Genomic DNA, 14,768 nt, shown 5'->3' on the forward strand with positions numbered 1-14,768 from the left:
AGGGCTGAATATAAAAGGCTAAGACAGACTTCTTGGAAAGAGCAGTGCGTGCTGTTGAGTTAGGGTTACGAGTACCGACCTCCCCTGTTTCCTGTTCCCAGCGGGCTTCTTAGATTGCTGTAGCCCGTTCTAGCTGACTGTCATTGTAAAGAGGAGAGGACTGCTTTGATGGTGTGTGCTATGCTGAAAACTATGAGGCGCATTTGTGCGTGACACTGACCACCTCGAATTAGTATCTCCTATTTTCTGTAATCTTAAAAGCTAAAGCTGGATTTCTTTACCCCATTTATACCAGTAAAAGTATTACCTTGAATTATATATTCACTTTTCCGCACTGTAATTATTATGATTAGGTAGTAAGTCTGTTGTTAATAATTGTACTACTTCAGCATGCTAATAATGGTCATTTTTTAGATTGTGATGCACTTCTTTAGGGACTGTGGTAGGATTGTCCACACTTACTAACAATTCCTTCTGTTATGCAGATACGATGTTTAGGTCTCTATCAAACACCATGTTTTGAAGGTCCACTAATGTATCTTAATCAAAGCATGAATAAAGCAGGTCTCAAATCAGCTCAACAGAACAACACACCCTCGCTATACCAAACCAGTTGGGGTCCAAGCCCTTTGTTCATTATATCGAGGGGTTCGTTCAGCGAAAGGACAATCAAAATGAACGATACACTGAGTAAGTTAATGATGTGAGATTGTGAATGCAAGTAGAATTGCATGTTATTCTTATGTATGCAGTATTCTGCCTTTGCTTTATCCTATTCGTTAAAGAATTTAAATGCAGTACAAAAAGCACAAATCCCCAATTGAAGCTGAACTTTTATTCAAAATCAATCTGACATGAATCGTTTCAAAGGGCATCAAATCTTAATCCAACATGCAAAAATTGTCAATGATCAATATGGTTTCCAGCTTTGTTGCAGCATAAAATGTTTTCATTTTGGAGGCATAGTTACACAGCGCACACTTTTTATTAAGACAAAAGAGCTGACTTCACTGCGGGGGTGGCATCCCGTGCGTGCAGACCGGGATGCTGACAGGGTGAGTTTATTATATTATCTTTTCTTGGTTGTTTTATTTGGGGTCCAGGGCTAGGTTATAATGAAGGGCATTATAGCGAGGGTATGCTGTACCACAGAAAATAACCTTTCAGCGACTGGCTCCCTCTGGTGGTTGTCCTGCTGTACTGCTCCACACTCCCACCCTGACGGCGCCCCCTTGTGTTCTGTTGCAGAGCTTGGCAGTTACCCAGCGGATTAGCCCCTGCTCCACTCTGACCAGCAGCACCGCCTCGCCTCCAGCCAACAGCCCCTGCTCAACCATGCCACCCATCACTGCCGGCAATGCTGGGGTCAGGGACTGTGCCTATGGGACAGTCACCAGCCCCACCTCCACTCTGGAGAGCAGGGACAGTGGCATCATTGGTGAGTGTGTCCATCACATCACGTTGCAATGCAAGAAACTGCAGTTGAATACCATCTAAGCTTTTGTAATGCCACATCCCTGGTTTTACTATAGAGTTTAATAATAAGACACACCTAAGCTTGTTACCTGTACACTGTGGCTGATTAAGCTCTTAGTAAAACCTGGAATGGGTGGAACTGCTATACAATAGGAGTCTTGCTTCCATCCTTGTGCCAGTGTATTTCACAGTGCTGAATATTGGCTAGGAGATATACAAAAGACTAAACATAAACTTGTAATATATCACTAATTATATCAGAGTTCCAATTTTCTTCACAAAATGCCTCATTATAAAAAGGGTCTTTTTAAAAAAAATTTATACCTTGCAGCCACCTTGACGAGCTACTCTGAAAACGTGGAGCGGAGTAAATACGGGGAGGGGTCTCGGGCAAACCTGAAGCCCTGGCAATCGCAGAAATCAGGCATGGATTCGTGCCTGTACCGAGTGGATGAGAACATGACAGCCTCCACGTACAGCCTGAACAAAATCCCTGAGCGCAACCTGGATGCCATTGCCTTCCAATCCGTGCAGTCCATCCCTCTGTATCTGATGCCCCGGCCCAACTCCGTTGCTGGTAAGCCAGAATAACACACGCAGCTGTGTGGCTGAATCCCCCCACTATTAGACAGGTAAAATCATTGTTAATGCTATAACACTTGCAAGAAACAGCTTGCACAGTATCATTTGCTTCAATACACATTGCACTCCTTTGCCTAATCCCCACCAATATGCTGTTACTAGCTGTCTGTATGTACTGGTGCATTATTTCATTTTTACATCTAATTTATGGTGCATTAGTGCTCATGGAAGTTGAAGGACAAAGGCTCATGAGAGCTTGCACATACATTTATGCGAGTGGATCTCAATCCTGACTTGAACACCCCCTGCCTGCCTGCCTGCCAGCCATTTAGCCCTGTGTCTCCCTCAAGCCCAGACTGGCAATGGTACCAAACTACATGACCTAGGTCTGATTCAAAGCCCTGGAATCTCATTTGTTTTTATCCCAAGACGCTCTATGCTCCAAACTGTCATACACACCCTTGCATTGTTAGCTCAGAATCATTCAGTAAAAGACATCCTGCTGTTGTTTAAGCCGCTGGCACAGAGGAAGCACAAGCTGCAGACTTCAAAGGTTTTAGGGAATGGTTACCAAAAATACACTTCCGCAGAATGAATTGTGGCTGGAGCTGCCTTCTGTTTGTCTGAGAGACGGCACTTGAAACCCATTCAGAGACGGGTGAATTTTCTACACAGTCCGGAATATCAACAGCAAGCATAGAGAAGAGAGGCAAGAAATGGTCACTGTGGTTTATGAATGGCAACTTTCTAGGACGTAGGCTACATCATTCAACACCTGACTGCAAAGGAAGGGTGATGATCTCCTTTCCATTTACAAAGACGTAGGGGTGTGCAGAAACTCGTTACTTGTACTCACAGTTGACTTTTAAGAAGTGTATCAGCAGGCATTCAATAAATCTATTCATTAACATGTTGATTTCAAAATCAGAAAAGCTGTCCTTCCCTCATGTTTACAATTGAGTACCAATCCATGGCGATTTAACTTCCACACTGCGTGTTTTAAAAGCCGATTGGTAGAATATTTGCCTGACATTCGGGGCAGTTGACTTTTAAAACAATGCGGGCAAGGTTTGACTTGCGTCACTCCAGTCACCCTCCCCCCTCCCCCTCACTGCACTGCTCCGTCACAGAGCTGGACCGCTGCTCCAGACTCCTGTTCCTTGCTCGTGAAATTCCTGCTCCGCAGATTAGATTCAGCGCAGTGAGTCAGCGAGATTCCTGTCTCTGTTATTCGGAAGAGATGAGATCATGCGAACCAAGCCCAGCTGTTCCCAAGGGTTCACCCTTACTGAAGAATACCACTGGGGGCACATGATAATCCAGCTGTATTACCCTGAAGAAACATGAGCAGACGCGTTCAGAGAGCACAGCAGCGCCAGCAATGGCAACACCAGTAATCCTCACAGGGTAGCTGGCTTTCTGCTACTTATTATCTATCAAGGGCATACAATACATCACCAGTGGCTGGTGACTGTTCGTACTATTCAATTTCAGTTATGAAAACATACTGTTGGCCTACCCTGATTTGTACAAAGCTATTGGATTTCCACTGCAGAAGATAATTCGGAAAAGAAAAAAAACCTTGAGGCTACCTTTTGGGGACCGCTTCATTCATATGGTTCACTGTATTCTAGTATTTTCTGCATGCATACATACACACATCATGTTATCAAAGCATAGCCAGCTGTACACTGTCTTGAAACTGTCCCCCACTGCACAGGACTGTCTCTTTTTTGACGGGGCTGAGAGCAGCACACAGCCTTGTCACCTGAATTCCTGCTGCGCTCTTCCGCTCCACTGGTTTGGTGTTGTGATTGCTTCTGCGGCTGTGGGTAAGAGAGGGAGAGGAGAGGAGAGACTCCAGCAGGGCACAAGTTCATAGGTTACTTTGAGTGTGCTTTACTGTACCTCTCCTCTGCTGAGTGGGGAACATGATCTGCTGATAGTTTTTACTGGAGCAGACATAGTAAAGAAATACAATAAACAATAGATGCGTTTCAAGGCTCCGATGAAGGAGAGAGAGACGTGAGATGTGTTTTTATTGGAGGTATTGCGGGTCTTTGAGAAGGGAGCAGGTTGGCATGTGCTGCATCAAAGCAGATCAGAGCTGCGGGCTTTAACTATTCCAGTCCCCTCGAGTGACAGGCTCTGCTTTGAAGTCTGGGCAGAAGGCATTCTCTGACGGCTTGAGCCAGCTAGCCAACAGGAAAGGATAACCAGGAGTCTGGGGGGAATGAGGAGGCTCAGAGCAAGGTTCAAATCAGGAGAGAGAGAGAGAGAGAGAGAGAGAGAGAGAGAGAGAGAGAGAGAGAGAGAGAGAGAGAGAGAGAGAGAGAGAGAGAGAGAGAGAGAGAGAGAGAGAGAGAGAGAGAGAGAGAGAGAGAGAGAGAGAGAGAGAGAGAGAGAGAGAGAGAGAGAGAGAGAGAGAGAGAGAGATATTTGGGCTTACATGGAGGATATATGGTGATTCCGAGTGAGGAAAGAAAGTGCCCAGTGCCTCGGTTTAAATTACCCAAACAACAGTCAGTACAGATATTTAAAAAATAAATACATAAATAGAAACATGCCCAAACTGCATCGTGAAAAAAAACAAAAGTAATCTGTAGCGGTCGTCAGTTCCGTTTAAACAGTCAGGCGTTTATAAAGTGGTTGCTTCTGCAGCAGCCTCTCAGTTAACTAGAGATGTGGGTGATGCATATGAAAGCAATGTTTGAGATGCAGAATTGTCTCGTGACGTGTGTGATTTCTGTTTAGACTCTGGTTTGATATGTTTTTTCCCCCCGTTGATGAACCTAGGAAGGATTGCTTCCAAAGCAAGTTCTCTTTGCTGTGGGGTTCTGTCTATAAAATAGTGTCAAACTGTTTTTCTGATTCAGTAGAGATTCACTTCTCTATAGAGTGCAGAATCTCAACAAATTAAGGCTGAGAGCTTCTGTTTAACACACTGTCATTATTCTGTACTAATTTCAAATTGAAAATCTAAATAAGAAACACATTTATTACCAGTCTACCCCGTAAAGGAACAAAACGAGATGCCCGAATGCTCAGTTTCAGTTTATCCAACAGTCTACCTCTCTACCTCTCCACCCTTTTAAATAACACCAGAACAAAGATTCTGAATTTCAATTTCACTTTTCAAATTGGCTTTGACCCCTCGACTCCAAATGAATTACAATAGATTCTCCCAGCAGAAAAACCTTATTTATCTGGGTTTTTTTTTTCTAAGTCGTTATTAAAGCAATTTATTCCGGAATAAAATCTAGCTGGAGAACTTTAGTTTTAGAGGCGCTGGCTCCACTCCCAGTCTCGGTAATAAACAGAGTTATGTCAGTTCTTGGACCTGAGAGACAGTATCAAGTGTGTTGTGAAACTGTGCTACTGTTGCTTTGAGAACAAGCTTAGATGTCTCTATTAAAAACTTGTCTCATGACAGGAGTCTTATAAAAATAATTCCCTGTTTTATTAAGTATACTGCGCTTCCACAACAACGTCAAAGTGAATGTTTCAGACCCATGATAAAAGCTTTTGTTGCAAATGTAGGAAAGGCATAATCGTGTTTTAAGAAACGATTCAAAAGCGTGACTATTAGATTAGCTACTTATTCTTATGGTACTGGTTTATGCCAAAAAGCAGGTGCTGCCATGCACTTGGGGCTACTTGAATCCGTGTCATTTGCCTCCTTTCTAAATTCCTGTTCAGTTCAGCCCAATGCCACATTCCCAGCTGCCATACACACAGACACACACACACAGACAGACAGACAGACACACACACACACACATAGAACGACCAACACACAGACACACTTAAACACAGAGCTTGAGCTGATACGGGATCCTGCTAATTTCCACGCTCTCTGAAAATCCAAGTGGATGCAGACATTTCTCTCCTAGTTTTGGGGGATATTTAGGACAGTGATTTTTTTCATTCATTTGAAGTTTTTAAAGACATTGCAATTGCTTAGTTAGTGACTGGCTGAAAGACAGTACAGTATTGAGTTTCAGTGCCTGAAGACAGTACAGTATTGAGTTTCGGTGCCTGAAGACAGTACAATATTGAGTTTCGGTGCCTGAAGACGGTACAGTATTGAGTTTCGGTGCCTGATCATGCTTTACACTGCCCAACGTGTGTTCTTGTCCAAGCTTCACCCTGGAACAGTAGCTTTCGAGGAAACAGCTGTGTTGGCTCTGGAGTCCTGGAATTTAACGTGATTTTACAATTTTTTTTCTGGGATGAGGCTTTGTATGTTTTTTTGCCAGCTCTCCAGCACAGAGATGTGAATTTTTGGGTTGAAATTTGGAAAGACCTTGTATGTTAATGATGGTACTTGGTACTTTTATTTGCTTTTACTGGTGTAGAGTGATCAAGAATTATCTCATGTTTAAACTCTGCAACTTGTGCTGGCGTTCCCAGCACAGAGAGGCCCTATACACCTACCAGAACTGTGTCAACTGACCGAAGTGGGTAGCACTGTGAGAATATTAATGCATATTGAGCAGATGAGGATGAAAAACGAAAGTGAGGGTGCTGGAGATCTGACAGTGGTCCCAGCCTGCCTGCAAAAGAACAGGGACTCAGTGAAACGCTGAAATTACCTCTTTTTTTAAAAAAATCTATATTAATGTAATGCTCATTTGCTGGCACGGTACTTCCAGTCCTGATCTTCCTGTTACAATCTGAGGTGCAGGTGTTTGGGTCGGCCATGCCCCTTTCAAACCCATATCTTTTGCCTCAGTGTAGCAGTACATTGTTCCAGTGGCCCTAGCGCATACCTCTCACTGGAGTGAATGCGGCCCCCATCTCTGTGTCTTTCTCATCGGCAGCTACGAGTTCGGCTCACCTGGAGGACCTGGGTTACCTGGATGAGCAGAGACGCACACCCCTGCGCACCTCTCTCCGCATGCCCCGACAGAACCTTGGGGCAGGACGCCTGGGGCAGGATGTGCGAGGTAAGAAAACCCTGCTTTTATCGGGGAGAGGAAAGGTGTTGATGGGAAGCTCAGAAGCTTGATCCAAAAGTCCTGGGCTATTGCTGGTTTATTCAGTGTAAGAAACATGACGTTTTCAATAGCCCTCATTCACGTATTACAGTCTACAGCCTACTCGCCTCGTCTTCCAAGCTCTGTTCTGCACACACCTCTGTGTTCTTGACAGAAGCTTTCGCTCTCAGCAAGCCTTCTCTTGTGGTGCAAGCAGCAGTATCGGAGCCCTGCCGAAAGTGATTGATACACTGTGTGATGTGTGACAGCTTAGAGATCTAACCCTGTAACGGTCTCCACAAAGCTGCCTGCTACAAGGCCTGTCTCACAGATATAAGGAAGCCTCAGAGTGCATTCGACACAGCTGGCTCCGAGGTGGAGCACCCGGAAAATAGCTGCGTGTTTTAACAACTCCTTCAACTCACAACTGTTTGAACAGAGTAGGTGTGCAGAACCCAGAGCAACACAGCAAAGCAATCAATCTGTAAAACCCCAAATAGACAACTGCTTTTGGCTACTGTCTTTGTCAGATCGACAGTGACAGAGACAATAACTGAAACGTCCATCTAGTTACTGTGCTGTGTTTGGTGTGAATCTGAAGCTGTAGAACACATACAAGGAAAGAACCATTCCCTATATATCACACATCACAGTAGCTTCTTAGTGGCATTAGATTCTTTATGGCAGGCGTCACAGACCTCGATTAGCACTGATCTTGTGCTTCCTTACCTTATCTCTAATGCTACCTTCGGTAAGATAGAATCCTGCTGATCAGGGCCTGTGCAGTCTTTTACTAAAGCATGCTTAGATGTTGAAGTATTGACATATTTGGAATGTTTAAAACATTTAGGCAAATGAAAAAAATTAAGAAGGGTGTTTCGCTGAAAGAATAACAAAGAAATCATAAGCAGGTGCGAAACAATAGACTTTTTTTTTTTTCTAACTGTACAAAAGCAGAAATATATCCGATTCACATGGATTGGAATGGGAATAAGACATACCTGAGCTTGTTACCTAGACACACTGCAGCTAATCAAGCGCGTAGTAAAACCTGGACTGGGTGACACTGCTGTGCAATAGGGGTCTTGTTCCCATCCCTGCTGTATGCATTCCATCCTCACTGCAGTGCTGTCAACCCTCGAATAGGTCAGCTGATCTGTGTCGTTTAGCACCATGGCAGCCCTTGCAATGCACATAGACCCTTATTGATATGCATGCTATTCGTGGGATGCTTCCTCTTTCCATCGGGTAAACCATTCAGACTCAAGGCTAGTGCTGTTGATCAGGCTCATTTACCATTCCAAGTCAAACGAGTGAAGAAACAGCTGCTTGAGTTTGTGTGGATCGCTGTTCTGCACAGAGACTAAGAAGTGCAGCGATCATCACAAACTTAAGCAGCTGTTTCTTCACTTTGTTTCATGGTAAATCAGCCTGATCAACAGCAATGACCCTCCCCTCTGGAGAGCTTATCTGAATAATGGTTTTGGGCTGCTCTACTCAAGGCAGAAAATCATTTTGCACACATTTCAGTTGCGTTTGAGTGAAGTGTCACACCCTTTAACAGCACAGAAACGCAGAAGACGTGTAATTCTGTATGGTGCAACAGCGAGCATTAACCTTCTCCCATGGTTGATGGAACAGAGGTGGTTATGAAACTGCTTCCCCATGCTCACCCTCTTCTCTGCTGAGGCTTGTCTGTGTTTGCTTCTGCTGTCTTCTGCTGCGATGCTGCTAAGAAAACTCATCCCACTTGCTCTGTCACTTTTTTCCCCATTTGTTTCTCTTCTGATTTGTGTATTCAGCTTGCACTAACATCCATGCCTGGCACACCCAATCACGTAAGTTCCTCTCTTTTTTCAATTCTTAACCTTTAAAAGCTGCAGGGCACCCTCTGTGGAGATGGCGGTGGGGGGGAAGGGGGGAGGGGGTGACATCATCTGCCTGTTTGGAAAGTCAGCCAATAATAGTGTGCAGGCCCGTGAGGAACAACGCAGATTCAATGTGACACACCTGCTATGGTTTGAAATTTGATAGAATTTCAGTAAAATTGAATTTTAGGTGGTTCCTACATTTTTTGGGAAACAATTCCAACCCGTGTTACTACTTCTGGTCTTTTTTAAACATTTGAAATTCTGTTTTAACAGCTATTCCTATAGTTCCAGTTTCTGTATCCTTGCTTCCAGTGTTCCAGTCTGACGTCTTTTTTTTTTTTTTTTTTTTTTCCTTTTACTCCAGTTCGGTTTGCTCCCTACCGCCCCCCGGACATCTCTCTCAAGCCCCTGCTGTTCGAGGTGCCCAGCATCAGCATGGACTCGTTCTTCATCGGGCGCGACTGGCTGTTCCAGGAGATCGACGTGCAACTGCGCAGCACCAACGGCAGCACCAACCACGGCGTGGTCATCGTGGGCAACATTGGCTTCGGCAAGACCGCCATCATCTCCCGTCTAGTGGGCATGAGCTGCCACGGGGCGCTCATGAGGCAGATCGCCTCGGACAGCCCCCACGCCTCCCCCAAACGTACGCCACCGCTCTCCTCCAGACTGCTTTTATATCTGTCTGGGTGTCTTGGGGGATGGGGGTTAGAATCTAGCTTAGGTTGTAGCTTTTCCTTGCTAGAATTCCAGCAAAGAGCTGCTGAGTTTAAGCTAAGGGCTGTCTGCCTGGATTAAAACAAGAAATAAATCGCTTCAACCCAACCGGCAATTATCTTTCAAGGGTCAACAATTTAACTTCATAAAAAAAAAAAAAAGGAAATGATCAATGGAGCAGCCACACGTTTAATATCCAGATAATGCAGCAGCGAGTTGAGCCTCACTCTCGCTCTCTCTGTCTCTATGCTCCAGACGGAGAAGGGAGCAGGGACCTGCCCTTGAGTCAGCCCCCCTCTGCACACTCCACCCTCGGCAATGGAAGCTGCCCAGGGACCCCCGAGATGAGGCGGCGCCAGGAGGAAGCCATGAGGAGGCTGGCATCCCAGGTAAGAGAGCTGTTCTCTGCTAGCTAGTTCTGTTTGGACATTTGTCTTTTCTGCAAGTAGGATTGTCTATACAGGATATACAACTGTGGCCAAAAGTTTTGCATCACCCGATAGAATGAACTAATTTAGCTTCATAAAGTCGAATGAAACCTGCTGAATAATGTTACGTTAACATATTGAATTACACACAGTTTTGTAGTTTTCCCCATATGCTTTACTAAAAACGGACAAATTAAAAAATGTGACATTTTGAAATGTAACATGCAATACTACTGTTTTGTCTTCCTGTAGACTTGCTTGTGATACCATTTTGTAGTTTCTTTGATAAAATATCTAAATTTATTTGATTATGAAAACTTTTGGCCACAGTTGTACAGTATAAAGAGACACACTCAAATACGCAACCTGTAATGCATGAAAAACCAAAACATCTTGGAGTGTGGAAAAAAAAATTCTGACAGAGAAAAATCGCTTATATGCTATAGCTGAAGGATCTCTTGAGACACAGTATGTCAGCATGGCTCTTTCAATCAAAAAGCTTGCAGTATTGTCTGCAGTGCAGCCCTTGTGGAGTTTAATTATTGCAATTCCTAGACCGTGCATTTCATCTGCATACCTCTTTACACCACATTGCTAATAAGAGGGTTAATTTATATCCAGCAGGTTAGTGAAAAGTAGACTGTATCATTAAAATCAGCCTGTACAGTGTCTGCAGTGATGGGTAGGTTAATTGTTGAGCATGTATTATAATCTCTCGAAGCTACACTGCTTTGCTGCAACATTTCATCAAGTAATGATTGCTGGGAACAAAGTGTGGAAGCATTTAAATGCAAAGCATTAACAAAAAAAGATCACAAGAGCTATTGTGTTCAGGAAACGGAAGACCAATTAAGGATTTAAAACATTCCTGAAGTACAAATGGAACCAATTAAATGGAAAATGCATTAGAGAAAAAAACTGGGAAGAAATTTACTAAAAAACAGACCCAAAAGATCACCCTTCTCGTAAACACACATTTAGCTTAAAGGTTAATTTGGTTGTGATTTAATCATGTGCCAATCATTCTGAGTGGGTTTTGTTGCTTGATTAAATTGGAGTCCTTTATCTCTTGCATTAAAATCCACCCAGCACCACCTGGTAGCTGCTGTGACCTTTTACCTCTTGCAAAAGAACAGACGGGACAAACAAAAGTTGAAAGGTCACTACATTCATTTCTTTGAAGTCTGGAAGTACCCAAAAAGTTAAAGGGCAAGTTATAAAAAAAAAAAAAAAAAGGATGGGAATAAGACACCTGTTGCATGGCATTTTCACCCATTCCAGGGTTTATTACGAGCTTCATTAGCCACAGTGGACAGGGAACAAGCTCAGGAATGGAACTGCTGTGCAACGGTTCTATTGCTGATCTCTCTCTCTCTCTGTGCCCGCTCTCCCCAGGTGGTTGCCTACCACTACTGCCAGGCAGACAACGCCTACACCTGCCTGGTGCCCGAGTTCGTCCACAACGTGGCGGCACTGCTGTGCCGCTCCCCCCAGCTCATCACCTACCGCGAGCAGCTCCTGCGAGAGCCCCACCTCCAGAGCGTGCTGAGCCTGCGCTCCTGCGTGCAGGACCCGCTAGCCTCCTTCAGGAGAGGGGTGCTGGAGCCACTCGACGCCCTCTACAAAGGTAAGGGAACGAGGGGAAGGCTAATCAATCGCTACCAGGGATCCAGAAGTTGTCAAACCTCTTTACACCCTGATTTGTTTTTGAGAGGAAAGTAGTGCAGAGAAAACGAGGTCCGCGTTTCTCTCTTTTAAATACTCTTGTTGTGTCCTGCTTGTATTTGCATGATCAACTCATCTTTTGCCTACCAGGAAAAATAACAGTAGCACAGAAGACAGATACGTTACAACGTTATTGTAAGTGGTAAGCTTGCAGTAGTCGATAATTGAGGCTTGCTGGTCCAGTGGGTAAAGAAAAGGGCTTGATACCAGGAGGTTCCCCACCAATCCCTGGGACCAGTCGGTGACTATGAGTGACACAGACACTGGGGTTCCCCCATCCCCCGCCTCCCCCCCTCCAAGAGTCTCTAAGTTGCTTTGGATAAAAGCATCTGCTAAGTAACTAGATGATGATGATGATAATAATAATAATAATAATAATAATAATAATAACTCCTGTTATCATTGTCGTCTTTGTGTTTCAGAGAGAAAGATAGCAGATGAAGAACTCATCATCCTGATCGACGGCTTGAATGAAGCAGAGTTCCACAAGCCTGATTACGGAGACACTATTGTATCCTTCCTGAGCAAAACCATTGGAAAATTCCCCCCCTGGCTGAAACTGATAGTTACCGTCAGGACCACGCTGCAGGTACCATGAGGCCACGGGGCTCCAGTCCCAGACTCTGTCTTTCTGTGAAGAAATAAATAGCATGTGGTGTTTACATTTTCACTTCCCTTTTCCTCTACTGCAAATGTGTGTTGAAGGGGAAATTACTCAAGAGCAGTGAAAAGGTAAACCTCAGGCACCCGTCACCAGATATTGTTTTTCACTAAAATCAAATTTTAAAAAGTCTTGAGAAATTTCTTCAGGAATGAAAAATAAAGTATATTTAATTGAAATTCTACTAGATCATCTTAACAAAACAAACCAAAAAAAAATGAAGAATAATGTATGTTTGTGTTGCTCGTGTGTTTGCCTGCTGCGCGACCCTTCAAGTGGTGGTTTCCATTGCAATTGATCCTCGATCTTCCCTCCCCAGGAAATCACCAAACTGCTTCCCTTCCACCGAGTCTCCCTGGACCGCTTGGAAGAGAACGAGGGCATCGACCAAGACCTGCAAGCCTACATCCTCCACCGCATCCAGAGCAGCCCTGACATCCAGAACAACATCTCCCTCAACGGCAAGATGGACAACACCACCTTCGGCAAGCTGAGCGCCCACCTCAAGACGCTCAGCCAGGGCTCCTTCCTCTACCTGAAGCTCACCTTTGACCTCATTGAGAAGGGCTACCTGGTCCTCAAGAGCTCCAGCTACAAGGTGGTGCCGGTGTCCCTGGCCGAGGTGTACCTGCTGCAGTGCAACATGAAGTTCCCTACGCAGTCTTCCTTCGAGCGCGTGCTGCCGGGGCTCAACGTGGCCGTGGCTTCTCTGCACCCGCTCACCGATGAGCAGATCTACCAGGCGGTCAACGCGGGCGCCGTCCAGGGCACCCTGGAGTGGGACGACTTCCAGCAGCGCATGGAGAACCTGTCCATGTTCCTGATCAAGCGGCGGGACGGCACCCGCATGTTCGTGCACCCCTCCTTCCGAGAGTGGCTCATCTGGAGGGAGGAGGGTGAGAAGACCAAGTTCCTCTGCGACCCCAGGTAACCCTTGCCCCCTGAGGCTTCACACTCCCTTCTCATTCTGTTACTCTGCCCTGGAAACTTGCCTGTAGCAAGTAAAACTTCTCAAACTGCTTGAATTCCTTATTGGCAAAAGTGCAGCTGGTTACCGTGTATGGTTTACACTGCTAGAAAGTCCAGTTAATTCTCACAAGGCTGTTACAATTACATTACCGGCGCTTGTAATGTATTCTTCCTGATGCTGCCAAAGTTACACACTGAGTTTGTAGCTTAGCAGGGATTCAAACCAAATAAAACCCCTGGGCTTTCCGTCCAGTAGACTAGACTGCCTTCTGAAAAAAAACACACAGGAAATACTATCATCCATTGCCTAATTGAACTTACTGCCTCATCACCCTCCCCTCCCCTACCAGTGTGTAGCAGTCAGCCCAACTCCTAGACAAGTGAGCCGTGTGTCAGTGGTGATCTCCCATGCTGGCCCATCTGAGAGTGTGTTTGCATGGGAGGATTAGCCAGTAATCCAGTGAAGAGGCGCGTGCCGATTTTGTGCCCAGCTGGATGCATTTCAGCAATTTCAAAACCAAGCACTCAAGATATTGGGCCATTATCAAAACTTGTATCCTCTATTGTCTGTGTGTCAGCAGCTAGGCGGATATCGATAGCCTCGGCTTACAGCTAATAATGCACTCGGCTTGAGGGGGAGATCGCAGGGTGCCCCATCTGAGGAGATTAGCCTCCTGTAAACTCTGGCCATGCTATTGCTGTGGTTCTTGAGTTCATATATATGTATAACACATGCACTTTGAACACATTTGAAGTTTTGCCATCTGATTTAGTCTAATTGCAGAGCCCTCATCAGAAGCAGTTGAAGTCTGTGTTTTAAGATTGTTGTCTGGTTTAGATGCTTGTGTAGATCATGGTGACAACTTCATTTTCATGGTAGTTACGCCTGTAATGTCTAATTACATTACTGGCATGCCTGGTTTGTTCTGTGAAATTTGCTGTACATCTCCTGTGGGTTTATACTGTCCTTTCTGGCAGAAGCTTATAGCCCTGGTTTCCTCTCTCTCTCCTCTCTCTTCCCCCTCACCCTCTCCCCCTCTCCCCTCTTCCTCCCTCTCTCCCTCTCCCTCCTAGGAGCGGCCACACGCTACTGGCGTTTTGGTTTTCCCGTCAGGAAGGCAAACTGAACCGACAACAGACCATCGAACTGGGCCATCACATTCTTAAAGCACACATCTTCAAGGTACAGACCGTTCCTTCGACCTCAGCCACTCCCTCGACTGTTCTTTCAGACCTGCTTTTAAACTCCCTGTGCTGCACTGCAGGGGGCCTGTCTTAATGCTGTACTAGATGTCATGTGGTCACCTTCAGGGGCAGAAATTAAAATACAGCACTGTTCTTCTTGTTGAACATTATTGCA

At 45.1% G+C, this 14,768-nt stretch overlaps 1 protein-coding gene across 6 annotated transcripts in view; it reads left to right on the plus strand.

The window, feature by feature from the left end:
* Positions 1–14,768, plus strand: part of LOC121323897 (protein TANC2-like) — a 136,620-nt gene that overhangs the window by 105,620 nt on the left and 16,232 nt on the right. For 5 of the 6 annotated variants that reach the window (XM_041265219.1, XM_041265220.1, XM_041265221.1 and 2 more), the window contains 10 exons: positions 1,249–1,438; positions 1,808–2,053; positions 6,882–7,007; positions 8,840–8,875; positions 9,273–9,554; positions 9,881–10,014; positions 11,449–11,680; positions 12,201–12,367; positions 12,759–13,366; positions 14,483–14,591. In XM_041265219.1, coding sequence (XP_041121153.1) covers positions 1,249–1,438; positions 1,808–2,053; positions 6,882–7,007; positions 8,840–8,875; positions 9,273–9,554; positions 9,881–10,014; positions 11,449–11,680; positions 12,201–12,367; positions 12,759–13,366; positions 14,483–14,591 — 2,130 coding nt within the window. The remainder of the gene's footprint in view (positions 1–1,248; positions 1,439–1,807; positions 2,054–6,881; positions 7,008–8,839; positions 8,876–9,272; positions 9,555–9,880; positions 10,015–11,448; positions 11,681–12,200; positions 12,368–12,758; positions 13,367–14,482; positions 14,592–14,768) is intronic. The other variant, XM_041265223.1, reaches the window with a different exon arrangement.

Source organism: Polyodon spathula, chromosome 12 (genome assembly GCF_017654505.1).
Source record: "Polyodon spathula isolate WHYD16114869_AA chromosome 12, ASM1765450v1, whole genome shotgun sequence".
In the NCBI taxonomy this organism is placed as follows: Eukaryota; Metazoa; Chordata; class Actinopteri; order Acipenseriformes; family Polyodontidae; genus Polyodon; species Polyodon spathula.